This window comes from Abramis brama, assembly GCF_963993115.1.
Source record: "Abramis brama genome assembly, chromosome: 7".
NCBI classification, from domain to species: Eukaryota; Metazoa; Chordata; class Actinopteri; order Cypriniformes; family Leuciscidae; genus Abramis; species Abramis brama.
The window spans coordinates 30,682,363-30,710,190 of NC_139969.1; the positions used below are offsets into that span (position 1 = coordinate 30,682,363).

Here is a 27,828-nt window from a genome sequence, read left to right on the forward strand (position 1 = left end):
AGTCGTATGAATGCACTCTGATAACTGACGTATACTGTATGTATGCTCATGTTTCATTGGTTTGCAAGCTTTCTTGATGCCCCTCTGTAGTGCTAATGTTTGTCCTACATTGCTGCCTTCATTCTCACTCACAGTGTTGAAGATGCTGCAGGCGTAGTTCGTAGAATCAGGTCCTAGTTTGTCCGTAAGGAGGAGTCCTTTGAGTCTGTCCCTCTGCTGAACGTAGACTGTTCAAGGGCTCCAATTATAAGGTAAAAATATATACCATGAGGAATCTGTCATTGCAAAGTCAATGTTTCTGTTAGTTTAGGGTGATGCCAGTTAGTTTTGATTATAGAAATGTTGCCATATGTTTCTGTATTATTGGTTGACTAATAGTTCTATGAAATGTTCGAGTACATGCTTTGCCTTTTGTTGATAAGCGTAGGGATTTAATGTGCATCAATGCTGTACATATGGACCATGACCAGACCAGGAACTTTTTTTCTTTTCTTTTCAATAGACATTTGCCAGACTGGTTTCAGTTAAATAGTTCCTTTAAACTTAGTCTTTGTCCATTGCTGCATATCTTTTTGTATGCATGCAAGATGTGCTTTCCTTTGAGCAAATTGTTCACAACAGAATTCGTGGGGGTCTAAAAACGAAGAGAAAATCGGAGGCTAGCTGAGAAATTTGGAGCATGCCTTTGAGGTAAAACAAGCTATCATGAACTGTTAAAGCTGTTGAATGTACTTTTGATTTTTGCTGAGAATTGTTGGTCTGAAATGTTGAAGATTGTTGCCATTGTCATCAATAAAATTGTAATCATTACAAATGGTTAAGGTTTTTATTTCTCATATGGTGATTTCAGTGTTCCTTTATAAATTCATACTGGCTTAACATGGAAATTGTGAACTGAAAAAAGCAGTTTTAACTTTAAAAATGTAGCATATTGCAGGACAAAATACTTGCATTCAGGTCACAACACATACTATTTGTAAGGCTTTAATAGTTCATGTAATGACTTGCATGCACAACATGGAACCACTATGAATGTAAAATACATTTATTGCTAGTGTTGAATATTAGTTTCCATAAAGTGACCTACAGTAAAACAAATGAAGAAAATCTATCAAAATACTTCCAATAAAGCTCAAGTCTTAAAACATTGAGGACCTTAATTCAGATCATTCATTGTGCAAGTGATTTAAGTCACAAAATTAAAACTACTGGAACATATTAAAGGCATATAAAAAAAACATCTGTCCTTTTTTATCCACTTGATTACACAAACTTTACACTGCATTGAAATGGCACTAATAATGATGTGCGCTGGACTCGGCAACTGTAGGCAAGTACACGTCCATGAAGTTGTGACCGCTGTAGCTCACTGAACCTGCGCCTCCAGTAAAGCACTGTGTACCAGGTGCAAAGATGTGCCACTACAGCCGTTCAGGTGACGGATCATGTCAGTGCCCAGGTAGGCCAGAAGCAGCTCCGAGCGTCGGTGAAGCAGGTGCAGGACATCTTCAGACAGACTGTCCAGACTAGAGTATCGCACTTTATCCAAATCAAAAATGTCCTTCAGGAAGAACAGCACCTGCTCCTATGGGACAAAAGATGAACCATTTTGTTCTTGATTTACTGTATTCAACAAAGCTGAAGTTGAAGATTATACCTTGGTAGTCTCACAAGACCATCAGACCCCCTGATCATCAGTATTACATTTGGCCCTGCAGAGTTTAATCAATCCCTAATCGGATGCCTGAGCAAGCTAATCAAGGGTGTTAAGGCTTTATTAGAGAATTACAAGCTAGGGGAGTTTGAGCCTAACTTTGCAGGGCAGTGGACCTCCAGGACCCCTAACCTACTAGGAAAAAAAGCTACAATAATCTTTTATCCAGTGGTGTCCAATCCTGCTCTTGGAGGGCCAAGGTACTGCAGAGTTCTGGTGTGTTTAATTCAGCGTTTCCCAACCCTGGCACACCAACAGTACACATTTTGGATACCTCTCATCTGACCCATTAATTTCAGGTCTTGGAGTCTTCTAATGAACTGATGAGAGGAATCAGGTGTGTTTGATTAGAAAGAGTTTAAAAATGTGTAGTGTTTGTGTGAGAACAGGGTTACTAGCAACTTCTAGTCTGGTAAACTGCGGGAAAGTGGTCCTCCAGGAGGACACAACCCTAATTAGAGGTGGTGTTGTGTCCCACTTTGAAGCATCTAAAATGGGTTGACTTATAAAGCCTCCTAGTCTGCATTTACACTGTAATGCACAGATCCGATCTTTCGGCCCGCATGTTTACATTCACTTTAGACAGGACTGGTATCCGATTTCTGTGTTTACATTAATTCCTGCCCAAAATTATTTTCGGGGATCGTTTTACTATGAACATTGTAGACCCTGGTTTTGAATGGCCGTGCTATTGAAATTATTTATATAATTCATGTCAGGTGGTCATGGTTATTTGCCAGCATGGACAAGACAACAGCTGTAACTCATGAATGTTCTGCAGTGCAAAATCTAACGGAACAGATATATAGTCCGGAAATTGTTTATCTACAGCTCAGATCTAGAATTCTGAAGAGAAAAAGTTTTTTTTTTTTTTTTTTTTTTATGAATTACCCAGAGAGAGAGAGTGAGTAACCTAACAGTGAATCTTGTTGGTTTAATTATATTGAAATGATCACCTCATTGCTGAAAAATATGTAGCTTTCAGTAGCGAAGCTGTTTTTATTTATGAAAGTCACGGGCAGAGGTTGAAAAACAACTTCTGAATGTTTCTGTTTGCGCAGTTTCTTTTCTTTACAAGGATAAATATAAAGTTTCCACCTCAATAAAAAGCTGTGAGCGAGCGCATCCATGAGGCAGTCTGCCTCAAAACACAACATTAAAAAGCTATCTTTGTGAATAAATGTGAATTCGTCCTTGAATTCAAAGGGGAATCAGATTTGCGTGTTTAGTTATCGGATATGTATCTGATTTAAAACCACATTTGGAAGTGGCTCAGATCGGATGCGAAAAAATCAGATCTCGTGCGGATTTTTGTTTACACGTGTGCAATAAATTCTGATCCGTGTCAGATGTGAGTAAAAGATCGGATTTTTTGTGCCATCAAATAGTTCTTGCTTGGAAGTGTGCAATGCAAAACTTGTGCATCCTGATTCCTGCTAGTTGCATAGAAGAAACTCGATCTGGTGATTTTTCACCAGTTCTTCCCAATTTAGTGTACATTATGGGACATGCTCTATGACAGGGTTCTTCAATTCTGGCCCTGGAGAGCCACTGTACTGTAAAGTTTAGTGCCAGCCTTGATCAAACACACTTACTTATAACTTCAAAGTAATCTGGAAGACTTTGATTAGCTAGTTCAAGAGTGTTTGATTAAAGCTAAACTCAGTAGGAAAGTGGATCTCCAGGAGCAGAAGTGAGAACCCTGCTCTATCAATTTTATAATTAAAGTAAATGTGGTGACCCATATGCATCAGGCGGTCAGTGTATGTAGGCATGCCATTTGAGACTGACATGCTTTAGGATAAAGAGGTCATCAAATTACAACTTACCTTGAAGAAGTCGCAGAAATCGTGCAGGGAATTTTTGGGACCTAGAAACCCCCAGGCCAAGACCGGACTTATGTGTTCACACACTGCATAGAAATGTGCAATGAAGCCATCTTGAACCTGCGCACACAAAATTAAATCTTGTATTGACAATGCAAGACTCCAGTTCTCTGTAACGTCTCCTCCAGCACATCCCAAAGACTTTCAATGAATTTAAGGTCTGGATTCTTCATGCTCCTCCCAACCATTCTTCACAATCTGAGCCTGATGAATCTTGGCATTGTCATCCTGGAATTTGGCCAGGATGTGTTTTCCTACATGATTATTTATGAAATGAAAAGCTACACTCCATCAATTGCCAAACATATAACATGCTAGAAACATAATCATCACTGCAATAATGATCCAATCAATCCAAACAGCGACTTTTTTTGGCTGGGCAGTGTAAGATCTTACAATTTAGATTCACACTGAATTCATACAAAAAGAAAAAAGAGAGATACATTTCAAGCCAAACTGCAGGCCTTGACATACTGGTTGCACATCTCAACAATACCTTCATATGTTGTCTCTTCTGCTTCAGAACTGACCAACAACTTGATGCAACAGCCTATATGAAGGTAAAATAAAGTTGTGAAATATCAATGAAATGTAATTTTGTCGAATTATCAAATGTTAGAAATTCTGTACACACTGTCTCTTTGAAGGAGTTGTTGAGCCAACGATTGTTCACCACATTTTGGATGGAGACTGGTGGATTCTCAAGATCCTCAAATGAATCCATAAGAATAAAGTCAAGAACGATGTCATAGAAGTTGAGATGTTTAACCTGAAGAGAAAAAAGAAAAACCCTTCTTAATCAAGATTGTTTGTTTGAAGACACATTTTCAGGACAGGTCTTGTATCCGTATAAAATGAGATTTCTCACCCCTCTTGCAGAAAGCTCAATTTCTGTGTTCTCCCAGTGGTCTGTTTGCTCCATGAAGCAGATCATTTCTTCGAACACCTCCTCAAATCTCTTTGGGCTCTGCAAACCACACAACACAGGTCTGTTAGGTTGGGGACTGTTCATATGTGATCACACGAAACAGAGAAAGGACACTCACCTTCCTTGCTTTAACAATTATTGAAGACAATATCCTCTTTCCTGTGTCAGCCAGAAATTTTCTAGTTGCTCTTTCACATAAGATTTCCTGAATTAAAATAAAAGGTACGGTTTAAAAGTTTACCCACACACTTTGAGGACACTTGGCTTGCAGTCTTGTCGACTTGTGAATGGCTGCCACACGCACATGTCTGTGAAGTGCACAAGACCACAGGAAGAAGTGTCCTCTTGAATGCCCTTTTTAAGGCCTCACCCTTGATGGGTTTCATTTGGACATGACCGCAGACTACTTAAGGGTGTGTTCACGCTTGGCATGTTTGGTTCGATTAAAACAAACCCCGGTGCGATTGCTGTTAGTGCGGTTCATTTGAATAAGTGTGAACGCTGCCATCTGAACCCTGGTGCACCAAAAAAAGACTAACTCTGGTGTGGTTTGAATGAAATATGAATCTGTATCTTTAGGTTCAGTGTTAATGCCAATGTGAATGCTAAGCAGACCAGGACTAGACCAAACAAACCGAACAAGTATGAACACACCCCAATACTCTGCCCCATGCAAGACCATTAACATTAACTCAATTTTTTACTTGGGGCTAAAATTTCATTCTAAAATTTTCCAAAACTATGAAGTTCATAACATTTATGAATTAAATGTTTTGAATAGAACCACTGCCTATTAACATTAAAAACAGGTATAGTCCAGAAAAATAGTGCTTAGTATTCAATGGACTAAAACCAACAAAGCTGAATTTTATATTCAGGACATGAAAAGGGAATCCTTTACCTGACACGCCTGCCGTATACAGTGCAGTTTCGCCAGGAAGTCAGTGTCTCCAAGGCATTCAAGCATTTCTGTTCTGATTTTAAAAGAAGATAACCAATGAACACCACAGTCTGCTGCATGAAACAAGCCATATTTGCAAACACATGCTGATTTCTGAAACAGATCTGTTCACATTCAAATAGCCAATAACTTGACTGAACTTTGTTAAAGCGTCTATGTCATCCATATTATCTATAGCTAGTCTAGTGGACTATATAAAGAATTGATTATCGTGATCAACATTATTACATTCATACAATATGTATTTGATTGAAATAATTTTAAGGATAATTTTATGGGTAATAAGCGGGATCATGTACAGCTGATGATGATCAGGACCCTGACCCGAAACTGTTAAGGCCCCAATATACTTCACGCCAAATCAAATAACGAACTGGTGTTATGTCATTTCGAACAAAATTCAAGTTCATTTGAGGTTCGCAACAGCTTGCCAAAACAAACTTTCCAACTACCATTGGTCTGTAGCGATTACGTAATAGGTAGGTGTAGCTCTGGGGCTCTGACACAGAAATCCTCTCCGGTTCATTTCTTTCTGTTCAGGTCACATGTGAGTAATGCGAGACCTGCTTTGTGAAGTTGAAATTCTAATTGAAAGTGATAGTGACATTTTTTCATGTTTAATACTGTAAAGCTGCTTGCGTTAAAGCAATCAATTGTACAAAGTGCTGTATAAATAAATGTGACTTGAAATGGAGTGCTGAATTGCAGAGCTGGTGCAAACATATCCACATCCCTAAGAACAGCTGCTTTCTGAACTGCTGTTCTTTCACCGCTGCCATTTTTGTTGTGTGTTTAATGTGTTATTTAGAGGAAAGCATGCAGCACATATTTACATATTCATCTAAACTCTCAGCAGCATGTGCGGCGTAGGGATGTTCATTAACAGTATACTGGACCCACCGTAGCACTCGACAGGAGATCTTCCCCTCCTCCGCCATCTGCAGGGCCTCCTCGTAGAAGGGGTGATGACACAGTGCATGGGCACTCCTCATCTCTCTGTGCTCAGATAACTGCAACAGATTGCAAGGTTTAAATGTTGACATTTTGTAACCAACTTGTCTTAACAAACCCATAGAAGACAGTCAAAAGACAGTCTGTCCCCCTGTAGTCAATCATTTTATCCCTTAAAACTCATCTTTGATCCCAAAAATTACTTATTTAAAAGTTTTTTCCTTGAAAAAAAGTCTTCATGCCTTAAAATAGCTTGAATGTAACTCTACACCCTTGCCTCATTTAGTATACGCGGTTCTATGAATATGCAAATAACATTAAAAACTTGATTTTCACCACAGGGGTTTTTTAAAATAGACTTTTCAATATCATTAGGATATTGATACAAGATCTCTTGTTGCCAAGAAGTTTAATTTATAATATTTCCCCTCTACCGCTCTAAAATTTTATACCGTTATTGTCCCTCATAACCAGGAGTATAACAAGCAAAACGATTGCGGTAAGGATTACTTAAAATATGTATTTAGTATGATAGATGAAGAATACCATGATACGTTTTTATCACTGTAGAGTCAGACTACACATGATGGGAATGTTAAAGGATTAGTTCACCCCAAAATGAAAATTTCCTAATAATTTACTCACCCCAATGCCATCCAAGATATCCATGTCTTTCTTTCCTCAGTGGGAGAGAAATTATGTTTTTTGAGGGAAACATTTCTGGATTGTTCTTCTAACAATGGACTTCATTGGTTACCATCGTTTTTAAGTCCAAATCAATGCAGTTTCAAAAGTCTTTGAAGTGTTTAAACGGGCTGTGCGCGATCACAGCTGAAGAAGAGGTTGTTATCCAGATAGGTCATTAAAAAAAAAAAAAAATCATTTATAGACTTTTTACCTTCAATAGTTCGGATTGAGCTGATCAACAAACGGACAGGGAACTACGTCATCACGTTGAAAGGTCACGCCGGCTCAAATAGTATTGCCGGCGCCGGCGTGACCTTTCAACGTGATGACGTAGTTCCCTGTCCGTTTGTTGATCAGCTCAATCCGAACTATTGAAGGTAAAAAGTCTATAAATTATTTAAAAAAATTGAAAATGACCTGGATAACAACCTCTTCTTCAGCTATGATCGCGCACAGCCCGTTTAAACACTTCAAAGACTTTTGAAACTGCATTGATTTGGACTTAAAAACGATGGTAACCAATGAAGTCCATTGTTAGAAGAACAATCCATAAATGTTTTCCTCAAAAAACATAATTTCTCTCCCACTGAGGAAAGAAAGACATGGATATCTTGGATGGCATTGGGGTGAGTAAATTATTAGGACATTTTCATTTTGGGGTGAACTAATCCTTTAATGGCGAACGTTAATGGCAAACCTGAGTGCTAAACAGCCCAAAATAAAACATATTCATGTTGAATCCCATAGCAAATGAAGGTCTGTGAGATGTGACCTGTTAGGAAGGTTCAAACTGTCCAGCGTGCGCCACACTGGCACACAGGCTTTCCTCTCACCTCTGCGGCAGACACGAAGGAATCTGTCGAGGCGATGCTGACTGAATCTCTGAGACAGGTGTCCTCCAAGTCCTCCCGCACGGAGAGATCCATGTGCTTGTCTGCCAGAGGAAATGAGAGAAGATTAGACTTAAGTGCCCTTATCTCACATGGGTGAGCAAAACTGGTCTAATTCCAAAACAGCAGACCGCATAAACAAAGTCACAAGGAATTGAAGGACAACCGTGCCTATTGGTTTGCATGTGAATTGAGCACATAATGCCTTGAGAGCTTGGGAGTGGGTAAGAGGTAGACCTGTAAACAGTTGTAAGGAAACTTTTGGACCATGACCAGCTTCTTTATTTAGATACAGTACATGGGATGAGCCTCAGTAATATGCAGAAGCAGAACATGCAAATTTGCACATCTACAGTACTGTGTCCAGTTCTGTGTTTAATGAAGAATTTAAGTCATAGTTCACTCAAAAAAGAAAATTATGTTGTTCCAAACCTGACTCAAAAAGACCCAAAAAGATGTATTTTAAAAATACATCTTTGATCATACAATAAAAGTCAGTGTCTCCTGTGTTGTTTTGGATCCCAGTGATGTTCATAGGATGAAACATCAAGTAATTGAAACATCCTTCAAATCATCTTTTGTGTTCCACGGAAGAAAGTAAAGTCACAGGTAAGTCACCAGAGTCCATTTACACTTGCGGCTAAGGTTGCCAATAAAAATAAAAGGACAATCTTGGTTCTTTATAGAAAAGTAAGAGTTAACGGGACACTCAAAATATAGTTACTTACAAGGTATAAGTTTACACTAAGCGTGTTCAACACTTGCAGTTCGGTTCTCTTGGTTCTTTGGTTTGTACCCGAAAATAATTGACAGATTTAGTCCTGGTTCGCTTAGCGTTCAGTCATTTTTTTTTAACACAGAACATAAGGACACAAAACAAAAATGATGTGTCTTGATGATGTGCATTTTGCGACAGAACTTACCGAAAATTCAAAACAATGCTGTGTGCTAGACACTTTTTACAATTGTTTCAAAGCAGCTTTACAGAAATAAACAGGAAAATAATGATTCAGTGATGCAAACAGAATTCAAATCTGCTCTAAAAAGAAAAGTGTCATTGTTCAGCTGAGGTCAGTTAAGTGTTGATTCCCTTTCGTTCAATCAATAACTTTGTAAATAAAATATGAAACTAGTTCAATTCAGCAATAAAGCAGGTCTGTAGAAAACAGTGATGCCATTGTTCAGCTCAGTTCTCATACAATATTCTCAGTACATTCAAATCAATAATATTGCTGAATATTAAAGTCCCCCTATGGTGAAAATCAAGTTTTTAATGTTGTTTATATGTGTAAATGCTGAGTATTTTCTCCTTAAAACTGCAGTGAACCAAAGACAGTCTCAAAAACACATTTACAATTTAAGAATCTGTTGAAGATCTGCTGATCATCTTACATCCTTACATAACATCACATGAAAAACTAAAGGGAAGTACATTGTATTTAGCAATTAAGGGAAAGAGGATGACATCAGATGAATCATTCGGTTAAGCACAGATTTTAGCAAGAGGTTCCTGCCAGTCCTGTTCTCTTTATTGTAAGAAATGAGTCAGATTACTGATACTCTCACCTTTTGTCTTTAATGGCTCTTGGAGTCCCTGTCCCATTCTTTGAATAGTTATGCTGATTGGATTATGAGTGGTAACACACTAGAGTCTGCTGGGACGGGGACTGGGACAACTACTTCATTTGCATGCTTTGTTTAAGGTCGTCACCCAGGTGCTTTGAGTCCATTTCTAAGCACTGCCCACTAAAATCTATATAAACTACAATGTGCACTGCCTTAGTTAGACTAGATGACTGCAGATACCAACAGCTCGTGTTCTCAATAAAGAATCCTGCTGAAGATACAACCGAGTCTCCTGGTCTTCACTTCTACAGCATGTAAACATGGGCTGTTTCTCAATTCCAAGAACGCAAAAAACAGACTTGCGTTCTCGTGGAGACCAGTCTCCAGGCTACCTTGATAGAACGAACTTGGAAAGAACGCGAGGACACAAAACACTTGTGAGAATTGAGATGTGCTGCGATCTTGTTACTCAACTGACCGTTCCAGCATATTAAAAGTAGTGGCCAATGCACAACAAATACAACATAACATCACAAACAAATGTCATAACCTATTGAAACATTTATTTTATATTATTATAGACATTATTTTCATCAATCTTTATATCATTTTATTTTACCGTGTGTATTTGTGAAAATAAGTATGTACTGTATGTATGTTTAATGTTACTGCTTTCTCAATGTTAAGATTCTTTTTAATATGGCAATAAAAATGCTGCATGCTTTCTTCAGGTCTTTATAACTATTAAAATTAAGAAAAACAAACGTTTACTTTCACAAGCTGTCACTTATTTGCGAGCTTGCAGAGGAAATCTTTTAAGGGAGAATGAGAAGTTTAAAGCCTGCATCGTCTTCTGGGACTTCTAACGGTTCGATTCTCTGAAGTCTGCATTCGAAGTATCCTCGATATCAAGAACACAGAATGCGTCCTCTGTACTTGCGTTATTGGGCATTGGAATTGAACTTTGATGGTTGATGATGGTGTATTACGAGGACATAAGATGGCTTGAAAATGCATATTGAGAAACGGCCATGGTTAAGACAATCTGCTCAAACTAAGCATCAGAATGGAGACGAAAGGTGATTTAAGTGCCATGGTTGTTGGTGTTGGACGGACTAGTCTGAGTATTTCAGGAACTGCTGATCTAGTGGGATTTTCACACACAACCATCTCTAGAATTTACAGAGAATAGTCAGAAAAAGAGAATATCCAGTGAGTGGCAGTTCTGTGGGAGAAAATGCCTTGTTGATGCCAAAGGTCAGAGGTGAATAGACTGGTTCAGCTGATAGAAAGGCAACAGTAACTCGAATAAACACTCGTTTTAACCGAGGTCAGTAGAAGAGCATCTCTGAACGGATAACACGTTGAGGAAGACGAGCTACAGCAGCAGAAGACACACCGGTGACACTCCTGTCACTTGAGAACACGAAACTGAGGCTACAATTCACTCGGACTCACTAAATCGGACAATTTAAGATTGGAAAATCACGTTGCCTGGTCTGATGAGTCTTGATTTCTTCATTCAGATGGTCGGGTCAGGATTTGGCATAAACAACTTGAAAGCATGGATCCATCCTGCCTTGTATTAACAGTTCAGGCTGCCGGTGGTGTAATGATGTGAGGGATATTTTCGTGGCACACTTAATTTCTTCGTTTAAACGCCACAGCCGACCTGAGTATTGTTGCTGACCATCTCCATCTCTTTATGACCAAAGCTTTCCCATCTTCTGATGGCTACTTCCAGCAGTATATACCACAACATGTCACAAAGCTCAAATCATCTCAACCTGGTTTCTTGAAAACTGAAGGCGCACTGCTTATGCAATGGATCAACATGTCACACACCAATAAAAAAAGTCAATATTTAGAGTACAGTCTTGCTTAACAGAGCCAAGCCCATTAAGACCATTAATTCACATTCACACATATATGTCTATTTTCACACGACAGTCTTTAGTTTAACACTCACCGTTACTAGGACATGTTGAAGGGTCTGTCATTCCCAGCGCTCCCTCAAAGTCCTCCTGGAGCCGATAGGCTCTCTGTAGCAGAGACTCCAGCTTTTGGATGAAATCTGCACTGATGATGTCCTAATAAACAGTAAATATTATTAGTATATTATGTTTTATGAACAGAGTTTCAGCTTAGGAAACATGACTGTGCCCGTACATTAACAGTGTTTTTAAATTATTTGTGTTTTTAACTAAGCATTAGTGTCAAGGGTATCCTTAATGCAAACTAGAGAAAATGAGCGTTAACAATTAAATCTCGAAAAACAATAAATTACAAAAATGCCTAGTATTGGCTGATAACCAATATGGCACCAATATCCAGCTTATTTTTAATGTAAGATCATTTGTAACTTGAATGTGCGAAGCATCCTTTGTCATTTAGCTGTGCAGAAACAGTCCATTATGCTACTTTATATTGGAAACTGGAATTTGTATCATTTTATCATAATCATGAACACATTAGTTTGTAGCACAGATAGTTTTATCATTTACTGCAAATTGCTATTCTTCTAGTTATGTACCTATAGCAGCTAATGAATCAGGTGTCTCGCATATTCACAGAAAATAGATTATTTCCGCACTTCAAAATAAGGTGGATATCATGCGTCCCTACTGAGGCCTACAGTGGTTGGGGAGGAATACCTCCATGCTTTCTTCTGCGATGGCATCTCCAGCTCCCAGCTTGACCGACGCACAGCTCTCCTCATCCTCCGCTTGCCTGCTGCGGAATGTCAGTGCCTGTTCCCAGCGCCGCAGGGCCTCCTCGAACAACTCCATTCCTGTGGGAGGACAAAAATATGTCTATTCAACCTGTGTGTTCATCTGCAAAGGGGAGGACGCATCAATTCTGCTGTGTGCTGGCTTTTACCCATCAGGTAGAGATTCTCTGGACTGGCAACAGGGATGTTGAGCAGATTACAGACGTCACCCTCATCTCCTGCCCCGTCCCAGCAGCTGGAGCCATTAGCACAGGTGGAGCTACTGGAGGAGTGCCTGCTCCTCACCTGAGAGAATGTGCCATTTCAGCATCTCAATGGTGCACTGATGCCAAAAGGCACACATTTTACAAGACTACCTTTTTGTCAATGGCATTTTTGGTGCAGCATGTGCTGTTGAAGTCAAAGGTATATTATACCACTATCTAAAGATGACAATATAAAAAAAATGTTGCTCACCGAGGCCAGGCTTTGCAGGGAGCCCGAAAGCTTGCCGTACAGGCCACCACTGGAAACCACATTACATGAGTAGCAGTTCTTTGAGTTCAGAGGCAGATTTTGATAGTCAATCTCTGAAATAAAAGAGAGAACAACAATTACATAATATATTCTATTATATTTATGAAAAATATTAGGGGTGTTATGGTACATGTATTCGTCCTGAACCAAACAAATTTATCATGAAAACAAGCTATGACAGTCACTGTGTAAATGTATATTTCACAAAATGAATTTGAGAATAAAATTAACTTTAGAATTAGATTTAGAAGTTAAAGCAAAACCTGCCTTATGTGCAACTTTACAAGTTTTTTTATTTTATTTGAGCGTTGATTATTATATGTAAAAATAAATAGCAACTGAATTTAATAATTTGGGCTCTGTTGTTAATTGTAACCTTTAATATCATAGTAATGTGTAATCAAGGGCGCCCCATATATTTTACAGCACTAGCTAAGATAGATTTGTTTTATCCTTAAGAAAATTTTAATTATAATTTAATTTATTTAAACACAGAGACACATTTGTAAAAAAACCCAAAAAAAAACCAGTTCAATAAAAAAAGAAAAGAAAAAATAAGCAATTTTGTGTTTAGTTTTCTCCCCCCTGGTACCGAACCGTGACTTAAAAATCGAGGTTCGTACTGAACCGTCATGTTTGTGTACACCCACACACAGAACACAGGCTGTTGACTGTTCCTAGGGCAAGACTAAAAAGGAGAGGGGATCGGGCTTTCTCTGTTATTGCCCCCAAACTGTGGAATAGTCTCCCACTCTGTATTAGAACTGCTCAGACACTCTCTGATTTTAAATCCAAGTTAAAAACTCATCTTTTTTCTTTGGCTTTTAATGTAGTGTAGAGACTGCAAAAGCTCTTTTATTGTTTGTGTGTTTGTTTCTTGTGTAAATGGTGCTATTTATGGGATTGTAAAGCACTTTGGTCAACTCTGAGTTGTTTTAAACGGTGCTATAGAAATAAACTTGACATTGACATTGACCCCAGTATATATATATATATATGAACAGTAGTGTGTATATTAATATATATATATATATATATATATATATATATACACACACACACACACTACTGTTCAAAAATAGTCTCTTCTGCTTACCAACACTGTATTTATTTGTTCAACAATACAGCGAAAAGATTCATATCTTGAAATATTATTAGAATTTTAAAAAGTTGTTTTCTATTATAATATGTTTTTACCTTTTTTCAGAGGGACAGAAGTGAGGAATCCAAATGTTTCCTGCTCTACAGGCGAACTGGCTATTTTCTTGCCCTTCCTCCTCCTGAAGCGGCGTGCGAGGAAGATGAGGGAGACTGCGCCGAAGGCAGTGGCGGCAAAGAGCTTCTTGGTGCCGGTGCTCAGACTCACCTGCACAGAGAGGGAATAGAGAGACATACGGCAACGTTTAACTTTGGATCAAGCGCTCGGCTCAAGGCACACAGAGATCAGACAGGGTGACAGCAAGGATTACATGACTGGAAATGACTGGCTGGACATGTGTTGATCGGCCTGAGGGATCTGATCAAATGAGCAAGTTTAAGCTAATCACAGGCACAGACACATATTACTATCAAACAGTGTCTGTGTGAATGACCTATACATAAAAGTTCCACATACGTTTTCTGTACAACATAGAGGACCTGATCACACCAGGTTTGAATACGTGCAAGCCTGTGGCAGAGATTTGAACTAAAATGTTTGTCTGTTCGTCACACAAAGCTGTCGTACGGCTTTAGAAGACTTCAAATACAGTGCTTGACTGAAATATAGTGTCACTTTTATGTGCTTTTTCTAGAGCTTGACAGCTTATCCACGAATTATTGCATGCAACTCGCGTATCCAAACACTCACAGACCAATCAGACTCAGCTGCGAAATCCATTCAAGGACATAGTAAACGTGACTGATTTAATGTTTCGCTTTTTAAACCATTGCAACCTTTTGAAAAGCCGAGTATTAAAGCTGTGCATTTACTGCTAAAATAAGTAAATGCTTTAATAAACCTACTTTAAACTGAATGCCATTTTTTCAACCTAAATTTTATGGGCTGCATTTATTTAATCAAAAATACAGTAAAAACAGTAATATTGTGAAATGTTATTACAATTTAAAAGAACTGTTTTCTATTCCATATACATTTTAAAATGTAATTTAATTCTGACGCATTATTCAGCATCATTACCCCAACCTTCAGTGTCACATGATGCTTCAGAGATCTAACATGATGATTTGCAGCTCAAGACTTATGTCTTATTATTATTAATGTTGAAGACAGTTATGCCATTCAAACATAAGAGTAAAAATAAAGAGTGAATTTAATACTTTTATTCATCTAGCATGAATTCATTAAATTATTCAAAAGTGACAGTGAAGACATTTATGATGTTACAAAAGATTTCTATTTAATAAATGCTATTTAAAACATAAATTTGATAAATGCTGTTCATTTAACTTTCTATTCATCAAAGAATCCTTAAAAAATATCACCATTTACACAAAAATGTCAAGCAGCACAACTGTTTTCAACATTGATAATAACAAGAAATGTTTCTTGAGCAGCAAATCATCTGAAAATTCATCAAAAGATGCTGAAAATTCAGCTTTGACATCACAGGAATAAATTATAGTCTAAAATGTATTCAAATAGAAAACAGTCCTTTCAATTTGTAATAATATTTTGCAATAATAGTGTTTTTACTGTATTTTTGATTAAATAAATGCAGGCTTGGTGATCATAAGAGACTTATTTATATATATATACAGTATGTATATGTATATATATATATATATATATATATATATATATATATATATATACACACACACACACACACACACACACTAGGCCTTTACAGACACATGGATTAACCCAGAATATCCCCTATATAAAAAGGTTAACAATTTATAATAACTATCATTAATAGTAACATTGAAGTTAAAATGTGTACTAGCTGCGCCACAGAACTACAAAAAAGTAATGTTTTCACACAGGTTTCCCCAAACACTCCTGCCGTTAGGACAAACAGACACTTCTGCCACAAATTCACACCAATGAATAACCAATGTTGAAAAAAAGCACTTTTTACACTGTTTGTGGGACCTACAAATGGCTGGCTTACAGTCCTTGCACATTGCCTTTAAAGTCACTACGAAATCAAAATGGACAATTCTTGCCAAAGAGCCAATAAATTCCCCATTGACATAATCAAGTCCCACCCTATTTTTTCTTGTTTGTGTGTGTTTGTGAAAAAAAATGTGTATACATCTAAGCCCAGGGCTGCATTTCCAAAAAGCATAGTAAGTCTAAGTAGATCGTAGAATCGTTGCCACCAATGGACTCTACGATCAACTTAACTTTTGAGAAACAAAAACCTTTCAAAAAACCAACAACCTTTTGTCCAGGTTGACAACCCTGGATTTAAAACCAATTTCTTGGTGACAATGCACAAGTCAATAAGCTTGTAAAACAGAAGTGCCTGACTTTATTTCTGTCCACTGTTGGTCAGTTTACCTGTGGAAGATTGTAATAAACCGACAGTGGAAGGTCCACAAAGTGCAAAGCGGCCACCTTCATGGACACGCGAGAGCTCCCAAACACGCCCTCCGTCATGATCCCATAATCCCTCTGGATGAGTCTCTTTCTCCACTTCACCAATACAACCTGAAGAAACACATCACTTGTGTTATATCTACATGTATATGTTTAAATCAACATCTATCAATGGAAAGAAGGAATGACCAGCTGACCTGCCAAACCTCAACTGACACTTATCAAGAGTCTTATTAATTGTTCACTTTAGTCTGATACACACACACACACACACACTTATTTTAAAGAATTCCAAACAGTTATTCTCGAATTGTAACTCTTCTTCTAAGTAACAGCCCAAAACCTACAATCTTGCTCCTTGAGATTCAAGAAAACACGCTGGCATCAAGACTTTTAAACCAATAGAGGTTAACTAACAGTAATGTTAACGGCGTGATTCAATGTTTGTAAACACCACCGATCCTGGCCATAAATAAAAAGTATGACCTTTATAAAAATGACCCACATCACATTTATCAATTTTTGGTTATTTTTCGTTTAAACTCTGTGTTAAACAAATTAATAACAGGCAACATCATACATTCTGACAGTGTATGTTGTTTATAATCTTAGTAAAACAAGACAAACATGGTAATGCTTACATTTTTATGCCTTATATCGGCGACACGCCATCTGTCCTCTATCACTCAATGCGATAACTGCGTGCGCGTGTGAGCTGTGTGGAGGAGGCGAACAGACGCCGCTAGAACTCACTTCCGGTGCCACTGTGAGGTTTCAGAATAAAAGTTTTCAAAACGTAAAAAATAAATAAACAAACTAAATAACTAACTAAAAATAAATAAACCATTTTAATAAAACAAAAAATATTAACATAAATAACATTTTATTTAAAATAATAAATTAATACCTTGTATTTATACATTAAAACCAGTAAATACATTTTCATTTTAAAATAAATAAATACAATTATTTGATTAAATAACTAGAAATTATTAAAATGAATAAATACAATTTGATATAAATAAGTTAAAAAAAATGCATTTGATTAAAATAAATAAATAAATAAATATAATTTGATTTAAATTAAAATGAACTATATAAATACAAAATTTTAAAATAATAAATTAATATATAGGATTAAAATAAGTAAATAAAAAAATAAAAAACGTGATTTAAATCAATACAAATATTTGTAAAATTAACAAATACAATTTGATATAAATTAATAATAAAGAAATATATTTGATAAAAACAAATTACTAAAATAAATAAAATTTGATTTAAATAACTACAATTATTAAAACAAATAAATTAGATTTGATATAAATAAGTAAAAATGTAATATAAAAATATTCAAATAAATAAATATACACAATTGTATTTAAATTAAAATAAACTAGATAAATACAAATATTTAAAAATAATAAATTAAAACATTGGATTGAAATAAGTAAATACAATTTACATATTTGTTTTTTTTAATACAATTGAATTAAATAAATACAATTATTAGTAAATAAAAATTGAGATAAAAATAAATAATAAATTAATAAATTTGATTAAAATAAAATACTACAAAAATAAAATAAAGTATATTAAAAGTATTTATTTTGTAAATAATAAATAAAAACATTTGATTCAAATAAATAAATGTTTAAAATAAATACCATTTTATATAAATAAATAAAATAAATGCATTTGATACAACTAGATAAATAACTAAAACTTGCATTTAATAAAACTGAATAAATAAAAAAGTAGAAAAGCAGTGTAGAATAATAAAATATATAATAATAAGATTATTAAATTAAACAATAAAATTATTTTAAAATATTATTTATTAAACAGTAAAATGTATTAATAAAATAAATAATAAATAAATGATATGTGATATAAATAAATAAATGATAAATGAATACATTTGATAAAAATAAATATATTAATAAAATACATCTAACTCACATCTGCAGTGTGTAATAGTGATGTAATAGTAACATAAACTAAATAGTTAACACATTTAAAATGATTAAACAATTAAAATAATAAAATTTTAGGATAGAGGGTCCAGCCGCGGCGCTACCATTGGGCCCGGGTGGGCCTGGGCCCACCCATTTTAGGTCCGTGCCCACCCATTTTCTACTATGGTTTTGTACATTCCTTCATTCGGATCTATTTGCGATCCATTCCATTCTAAACAAACAACGCAGTTTAGCCTTCATTCGTCCTTGTTACATTATTCATTAAGATAATAATAAATGCACGCATAATTATCAGTGAACTTGATAAATGTTGCAGATATGTTTTACTATGCATGCACAAACAAATGCCTTGTGTGCAAAATTCAGAATAAAACTAATGTGCAGCAATTTGTACAAATAGAGAGTCTGTAGGCCTATATGTGTTGTAGCCATCAAGCTCATTTAGTTTCATATTTGTTAAAATATTATAATGTTATTTTTTCATCTAAGTTGATTATGAAAAGTGAACCGCACGAGTAAGATAGGATACGCAATATCGAGAGACATGGAGCGGGTCAGACATGATTTTGACCACTTAATTAAGTTAGAAAGCCCTTTTTTAAGTGAATTTCGTTTTGTATAAATTGTATATTAATTTTAATATTTTTTTTATCAACCAATTGCCTGGATAAATATAGGAGACAATATAATCATAGAGGCGCCCGCGCGGTCACTTGCATTGCTCGTGAACAGGAGCGCATCTAATCCTAACTTAACGAAACTCAGCATATGCCTCACAGACATGAAATATATCTTAAAGCTTGAAATGTCTTTTTAACAATTTAAAACGAAAAGAAAAAGGCTAGGCCTACTCTCTGATTATGCAATCCATGATGTGCATTTCTCTCTATAGGCGCGTTCACGGAGATGACGATCGACAACTTCATCTTTACAGCTGTTGCTGCTGTTAATAAACTAAAAATAATAGTCCTATAATTTTATTAAACAATACATTCAATTAAATTGTAATTTTATTAAAAAAGCAACAAAAAATTCGTTTAAGTTTTTTTTTTTTTTTTTTTTTTTTTAAACCTGTATTACGCATTAAATTCAGGTAGGCTATGAGTCGCTGTCCTACGTGCCGCAGAAAAGCGCTGAAACGGAGATGAAGGGGAACCCCCCCTTTTTTTTTTTTTTTTGGCTTATTTTAACTGGCCCATCCAGTTTTCTGGAGGCCCACCTACAATCAAAATCCTGGCGCCGCTAGTGAGAGGGTCCCTCGCACGAGATTGATGAGATTTGGGGGCCTGTGGCATCTAAAAGATTGAACAGTCCTGCAGGTGTAGTTCTCTCTGTGGCCGCACGGGGGCGTCTGGGCTGGGACAGTCACAGGTCCCGTGGCTCGACGCGCTTGTGCTGCTGCTCGTCCACACTAGGCGGCGTTCACTCACTCACTCCGACTCCCACTCCGCGCAACCGGAAGGAGCTGTTTGAATGTGTCATACCATGTAGCTCCAGTCTGAAGTTAAACAGTCCGATGATGCCAAGCGTCTGAAAACCCGCTTTCTGCAAACGGAAGAATACTACAGATAATGTAGCGGACGCAAGCCGAAAGACCGCCATCCTTCAACCGCCACTCTCTCCATCAGCAGATCAGAAGCGATAATCGATCCATATTAAACCATCGTCCATTTCCCTAGAGGTGAGCTACTATTATATCAGCGGCTGTGTGCGATCTGAAATATGGCGTATTAAAGCTTTCCATCCAGCTGAGTGAATATTAGCCTGTGCATTGACTGTGTGCAGTGATAACTGTGATGTTGTGATATGAGCTGTCAGATGATGTGACTTTAGCTTTAGCCCGTCGCGTTCACACGCCTTCTTCTGCCTGCCCTTCTTTCACATTAAACGCCTCATTCAGTGACAGTCTGCAGGGATTTCAGCTGTTCTTGCGGTTGGAACGATAGGAAGATGTGTAATTGTTGGAAAAGCTGCGTTGAAGTATGTGCGTGACAGGCAGCAGGGAGCTAGCGTTAGTTGCTAACTAGCCTACTAGCGAATATTCTGGCTAATGCTGACGCGTTACTGGAGTGACGTCACTCACACACACAGCTGATACCCGTTACTGTACATTAATTTACTGTGCATTAATATACTGTACTGATCTACATTAAGCCCTCCTAGTGTGCAACCGTTTGTTACATTTAAGATGTATTTTCTTGTTTTCTTTAATATTTGTAACACTCCTTTATGCTAATAAAAAACTGCACATTAATAATATTAAATTGTGTATATTATACATAATGTACTGACTGTACATTAATGCACAATGCTATGTGAGTATACTGAACAACATAATAATAATAATAATAATAATCATCACCATCACCTTGAATAATTATTGCTACTAACAAATAGAATATATTATTATTATTAATAATAAGTGTTTTATTTTGATTGGTTTTTATTTAATTATTTATTTATTTAATTATTATTAGTATTCATATTTTTTAAATAAATATTGATTTAGTTCATAAAATGAAGGGGCTGCAAGGTAATGTATTAATGCAACTTAATTGAATTAAGGTAATGCAACTTAATTGAAATTAAATATTTTCCAAACAATATTTTAGATACATTTATATTATTAATTGTTCACTGAATAAATGAAATAGACTCTTTTTTTTTATTATTATTATTCTTTTTTTTACAAGATACTATATAGATGCTTTTTGAATAATAGGGCGGGGTCCCTCACACGGTGATGATCATATTCGGGGGTCCGTGTCATCTAAAAGATTGAAAACCCCTGATTTAATAAACGTTTAGCTTTTTATAAACTCACTAACCTCCTTCAGTTCCCTTGTGAAAGCCAGTTTGGGGAATCCAGCCATAGATAATGGAGCAGTGCTAATCAATACAGTACATATGCACTTGTTGTCTTATGCTTACAGTATATTTTCAGAGGAGTTAATAATATTTTCTAGGTATCTCATCTTACAGTCTGGCCTTATTGAAACTCCCATCTGCTCTTTTAGCATCCATTCGTCTTAGTATTCTTGTAAACAGCCTTTTCTGCAAAACTGGTTAGTCAGTAGATTTTTAAAGATAAAATTTTATGATCTTATTTTTGCTTTCGGTTTATATAAGGTTATAAAATATGATGAGGTTGTATAGTATGTGCACAGGCCATACAGACTGTACGTGCTCTCCTATGCATTGGGCTAAGGTTATAGATTGAGTACTAAAGGCTCAGATAACGTTTGTTTTGTTTTTTTAGTGTGTGTGTGTGTGTGTGTGTGTGTGTGTGTGTGTGTGTTTCGCAAAACATTGACCTTCGCCCTGGATTTATGCCTACACTCAGTAACCACTGGGAATTTTGTACACAAATTGGACAATTTTATTATAGATGATGGACGACTGCTCTTTATTTATGTAACATTTACAGAAAGTAAAACAGGGATTGAGAGAAATGGTCGTAGTTATTAAATGTAAAGTTTATACCAACTGAGGCCTTTACTACCCTCGTGAAACATGTATTTTGATGTGTTGACTTACATACTAAAGCACATCTAAAGTACTCGATTATAATTTTGAACTCTAGTGTGTTGTTCAATATTACATTTAAAGTTAATATTTTTTAATGTACTAAATTGCATCATTCATAATGTGGCTACATACTATGTAAATACACTACAAATTCACAAATGACAATAGAAATGACATTACATTTTAATTTTCCACAATTGTTTGTCAGTACAGTCAGCAGTACACTATAACCATATTTCAAAGACAATAGAATTATGAAGTTACATTAAAATGTACTTAAGTCTTACTTGTCAAAAAGCACTCTTAAGTTCAACTATTTGTATTTAATATAAATTTAAACTAGAGCACATTTCCTGTTAATTGCAAATACATTTCAGAAAACATTGCATTCGTTTTAAACCAGCGTTCTCTTAAAGTGTATTATTTCCATAAGACAAGTACTCTTTTTGAAAGTCTGATAAAGTGTAATTTTTCACAAAGGTACACTTCATAAACATGTTCTTGTTCCACGCTATACAAATTGGCAAGAGTTTATTGCATTGTTCATGAAATAACAGATATCGTTGTGCTAAACTTTAAATGCTAGCAGTGAGATGTGTTCATATAAAGTTTGACACATGATCAGAGAGTGACTGACGCATTGCTTTTGATTTCTGGCGTAATACTAAGCCTATACTAGTACTACCCAAGTGTGTGTAATATAGTGTGTTCATTTAGTCCGTTTGGCCAATATGGCATCTGTCCAGTGTATTTAACCCTGATACAGACGTCTCTGTTGCGTAAAGTGACAGATCGTATGTGCTGAGATGCACAAAACCTCCTATTGCTTTTTCCCTGTGGTTTTATTCTGTTAAAGAACTACTAAACATTTATTGAAGACCTTATTTAAAAAAAAAAAAAAGGGTTTTGTGTTACAGTTGGAAAATGAACAAAACAATTAAAGGGATGTTTCACCGCTGGAAAGATGAATGTGTATTTAAATTGGGCCATTTATGTAGTAGAAATGTGAAATTATTTTAGTTGGTACCCTCTAGACTGAGAAAAGCCAGAAAATGTATTTTTGGCTCATGTGGATGAAAGACAACAACTCCCAGAATGCACTTGCCTTGCTGCCCTATGAGGACACTCCCAAGCCACGCCTACCGGTTACAGAGGGCAGTGTCGGAAGAAATGATACAACTAGGCTACTTGACTCAAAACTGAAAAGACGCCGTTTTATCGTGAGATCCCCCTATGGGCGGGTTGAAGACATGCGGGACGAGCTCTTCCTACTGGCTGCAGTCTCTCGCCTCTGGACAAAAAAAGCCTCTGATGACGCTAAATGACGATTTTTGCGTCATCGGAGGTTCTTTTCCAGACACACAATACAGAAATCTCTCGTCTCAGGGGGACATGAGGGAGGGAAGCACGGCCATTCGAAAATACTAGCGGGTTTCTACTGATACAAAGCTTAGCCTAATGCTAATCGGTGAAGTATCCCTTTAACTTTTATCAGTAGGACATTTTTATTTCTGGTGAACTTTGTGTTGTAAAACTATATAAAATGTTTTAATTTTAGTGTTTTAAACAGTATTTGTGCAATTCTTGCTTATTTCCTGACCAGTGATTTGTGATTAAAATTAAGAAGACCAATTAAAAGACCACTTAATATTTTTCCAATTTTGGCTTGGCCCATTTTTCTATGCCCATTGTTTTTTTTGGTCTTGCCCATTTCTATGCATATTTTTTTTTCTATGGTTTCTTGGTCATTTCTTGGTGATGTGTTTCTGTTTTCACCGGGTAGTAACATGCGTCCCCTTTGACAACATGTGTTCAGGTTTCAAGGGGATGGTCTCTGATTTCATTTGAGACGCACCAGGATGGCTTATTGTTAAGACTACAAATTCACTGTGTTTCTAACTATTTCTGATGTGTTTTTAATAATCAAATCCCAGCTGATATTGAAATAACAGGTTACCGCTGTGTTCATCTTTCTCTCTTTTTCCAAAAGCGTGATGTCTGGAGCGTCGAGCAATGACTGCCCTCACTTGGAGTGTGTGGGGGAGATCACCAAGGAAGAACTCATTCAGAAGTCTCATGTGAGTCAAACCTCTATCATATCATTGCTTCCGCCCATTTCTTGTTGCTCAAATGTAATGTGCATTATTGAGAAAGCAATGACCTCTCTTTTGGAGTTTGCAAAGTTGCACTAATAATGCGTGGCTTCCTAACAAATAAGAGCTTAGGCTATAAGCAGTGCTGTCGGGTGGAATCAATGTGCAGTTACACATTATAGTTTAAAAGCAAGCATCTGTGGTTGCTGCACCACTAATTGCTTGCTGGCGAAAGCAGATTGTTCTTTTAATAGAAGATGTTTTCAGTAGTGTTTCCATATGTTAATGTTGCAGAGCTGTGAGCTACAGTGCGTACTGACGTTCAAAAGTTTGGGGTCAGTGCGTTTTTTTTTTTTTTTTTATGTTTTTGAAAGAAGTCTCTTATCCTCACCAAGGCTGGATTTATTTGACCAAAATACAATAAAAACAGTAATATTGCGAAATAGTATTATCATTTTAAATAACTGTTTTCTATTTTAAAATGTAGTTTATTCCAGTAATGGCTGATTTTTTTTTTTTTTCTTGCATCATTTCTCCATGATCCTTCAGAAATTATTCTAATATGCTGAATTGGTGCTCAAGTAAAAACATATGTTGTTGTTGTGCTTAATATTTTGTGGAAATGGTTATAGATTTTTGTCAGAATTCCTTGTTGAATAGAAAGTTCATAAGAACAGTATTTATTTAGAAATCTTGGTAACACTTTAGTTTATGGTCCAATTCTCACTATTAACTAGTTGCTTATTGGCATGCATATTTCTAGGATATTGGCTGTTTATCTGTACTTATAAAGCATATATTAATGCCTTATTCTGCATGATCTTATTCTACATCCCTTAAAGGGATAGTTCACCCAAAATTTTTAATTGTCATCATTACTCACCCTCATTTTGATCCAAACCTGTATGAGTTTCTTTCTTCTGCTGAACACAAACGAAGATATTTTAAAGAATGTTGGTAACCAGACATTTGATGGACCCCATTTACTTCCATAGTAGGACAAAATAATAATATGGAAGTCAGTGGCTGCCGTCAACTGTTTGCTTACCGACATTCTTTAAAATATCTTCTTTTGTGTTCAACAGAAGAAAGAAACTCATGCAGGGTTGGAACAACTTGAGGGTGAGTAAAGGATGACAACATTTTTGGGTGAACCATTTCTTTAATGTTACCCCATAGCTAAACAAATAAGCTGAAATTATGAGTTTAGAGGCAAAAGCCGTAGTTAATGGACCCTAATCTAAAATGTAACATTATAAATGTCTTTACTGTCACTTTTGACCAATTTAACGCATTCTTTCTGAATAAAGTATAAATGTGTTTGTTTACAGGGTCAGTGTCAGGACTGTAAAGTCGGGGGACCGAACCTTTGGGCCTGTCTAGAGGTAAGTTATTTTGTTTAATACGGATACACCTATATTAAAATACAGTGATTAGTAAAGTTTTTTTGATGTTATACCTTATAAACCTCACCAATAAATGTCTGATATTAAAATTCTTTACTATTTTGTGTACGAAAACAAATTAAATGACTTTGAAATGACTATCCATCTGGGTGGGAAAAAAATCTCTTATGAATAGTGACATGTGAAATTCTTAATTGTTGATAATGCAGGCTGCGGAGTATAATTTCTTTTGATGTTTATCACTCGTTCAGAACGGCTGTTCATATGTTGGCTGTGGAGAGTCTCATGCGGATCACAGCACTGTCCACTCTCAGGTTAGTCATCGTATTCTCTGTTTCTACCATTCCTTAGCTCCTTTTCAGGTTTTGAAAATGTTTTTGTGTGTTAATATACCCTTTTTATTTATAGTTTACAGAATATTTCATTTAGTTCAATACATGTAGTTGCAGCTTGTGACGTTTCCACCCACAGTGAGCTGTCACTGTACATTTCAGACATGATGTGTGATCCTCATAGCGATTACATTTGTATGTGGATCTGATCACATGTGTCACTCTGTGTTGATTTCATGCCTGTTATTCTGAATGTGACCGGAGGCTTGAATGACGAAATGAATCACTGAAGTGTGATTTGAATCCCAACCTGGCCTGTGGCTGAACTCATCCATTATTAATAAGCGCTCCGGTGGGGATCTCACTTCCCACTAAAGCCCACTCTGATTACCCATTACCAAAACCCCACAATGCTGTCTGTGTAAAAACCTCTGAGAGAAGACATCAGACATACTTCCCTCACAATAACCTGCATTTGTTGCAGTAAACAAAATGCAGGCCAGGTTTTTTTTCTTCCACTAAATGGTTTTCCTCTAGCAAGGGCCTTGTGGGTATAAAGTACTGCAGGGATGATGTATTTTTGTAGACTGACTCTGAATAGCATCACCCTGGTTCCCTCGACAAAAACCCAATAGGATTTTTCCATTGGCTTTTGGATTATTGTAGAAAAACCTTTATGATTCTTACACGTTTGGTTCATCATAATAATCTTCGCAAATTAACACAACTTTTATGAATTTTGAAGTCTAAATGCAGGGCTATAAACAAACTACATCACGGTCACATGACTTCAACGTCACCACCTTTAAGGCCCTGTTTACACCTGGTATTAAGATGCGTTTTGTTCGATCGGGGCACAAGTGGACGACGCTAAATACAGGTGTAAACGGGGTTAAAAACATTTTGAGCTTATCCACTTTTGACCACTTCCAGAGGTAGTCGAAAACGCATTCGACTGGATTGCTTTCGTAGTGTAAACGCTTATGTGATCAAATGAGTTCGAACAACCACAAAAAGACCATCTTCTCCGCCTACTGAGTAAACTAGCGCGCTAGCCAGACGGGATTTAAACTTTGTCAGCATTTAAGACCCAAGCTTGGTTTAAAGATGAAAAACACACCAAGCTCAATGTTCTCTCACCATTCCTGATTTCTAACACACACTCACAGCGCTTGGTGTGATCCTATCGGCTCTCAGAGCAGAAACGCAAACTGCGGCTCTCCGTATGTTTTTCTGTTGTCTCCAGGCGCATTAATATGTAAATTGCACAAGCTTATTTCATAGTTGAGAAGAGACAGAAGTAGTGGAAAGTGGAAAAAGGAGATGGATTGAAACAGCCTATATATATAAAAAACAACACAACAAGACTGTGAAAGCGGACTAGTGAGTAGATGAGTTTTCCTGTTCGGCTGGTGATGTTTCATGTCCTCGACAACCTCTGTAGTCCCATTTAGTCACTTGCTAGCAACCACCTTTTTTATAAGCTATAAAATAATCACAAAGGATATTACTGTATTTAGTACTTAGTTTTTTTATATATATATATATATATATATATATATATATATATATATATATATATATATATATATATATATATATATATATATATATATATATATATATATATATATTATTTTTTTTATATATAAAGCACTTTCAAAACAATACTCTAGCAGTACAAGCATAAAATAAATACATAAACCACAACGAACAGCCATATCATCCGTCATGCTACATATCACTCACAATGATCAAACACTCAAACACCAAAAGCCAAGGAGAATAAGAAAGTTTTTGGACCAAATGTGAAAGTGTCAAAGTAGACTTTTAACAAAAGCAACTCATTCCACAACTTACACTTCAGACGAGACCCTGACAAATACATAATGAGCTTATTTTTTATTTTATTTTTACTTTATTTCAGGCATTTAACCCAGTGCTAAAATGCTAACTCGTTTCCGGGTTTTGGCCTACATCATCCCCACAGCACTCTATTAATGAGGAATGCCCTGATAGTCTTGCTTGATCCTAATGCCACATCACATCCTGCACTGCCCATCAGGGCAATGCAAGTGTCTTTGTAGACACATAAAGATTATTATTATTTAAT

General features: G+C 36.3%; 2 protein-coding genes across 3 annotated transcripts in view; one reads left to right on the forward strand and one right to left on the reverse strand.

Annotated features, from left to right (window-relative positions):
- Positions 1-812: 812 nt before the first annotated feature.
- Positions 813-17,142, reverse strand: miga1 (mitoguardin 1). The gene is made up of 16 exons (XM_084120058.1): positions 17,019-17,142; positions 16,339-16,488; positions 14,028-14,196; positions 12,771-12,883; positions 12,464-12,599; positions 12,238-12,374; positions 11,553-11,673; positions 7,961-8,061; positions 6,390-6,499; positions 5,430-5,502; positions 4,647-4,733; positions 4,469-4,567; positions 4,235-4,369; positions 4,097-4,150; positions 3,544-3,660; positions 813-1,585 (listed from the first exon to the last, which is right to left on the reverse strand). Exons 2-16 carry the CDS (start codon positions 16,435-16,437, stop codon positions 1,367-1,369), a joined length of 1,770 nt encoding a protein of 589 aa, XP_083976184.1. The 5' UTR covers positions 16,438-16,488; positions 17,019-17,142; the 3' UTR covers positions 813-1,366.
- Positions 17,143-19,800: 2,658 nt separating this feature from the next.
- Positions 19,801-27,828, forward strand: part of usp33 (ubiquitin specific peptidase 33) — a 31,255-nt gene continuing 23,227 nt past the window's right edge. For both annotated transcript variants that reach the window (XM_084120063.1, XM_084120064.1), the window contains exons 1-4: positions 19,801-20,037; positions 23,875-23,962; positions 25,309-25,362; positions 25,635-25,697. In XM_084120063.1, the coding sequence (XP_083976189.1) occupies positions 23,879-23,962; positions 25,309-25,362; positions 25,635-25,697 (201 nt within the window). In that variant the 5' untranslated portion in view covers positions 19,801-20,037; positions 23,875-23,878. The remainder of the gene's footprint in view (positions 20,038-23,874; positions 23,963-25,308; positions 25,363-25,634; positions 25,698-27,828) is intronic.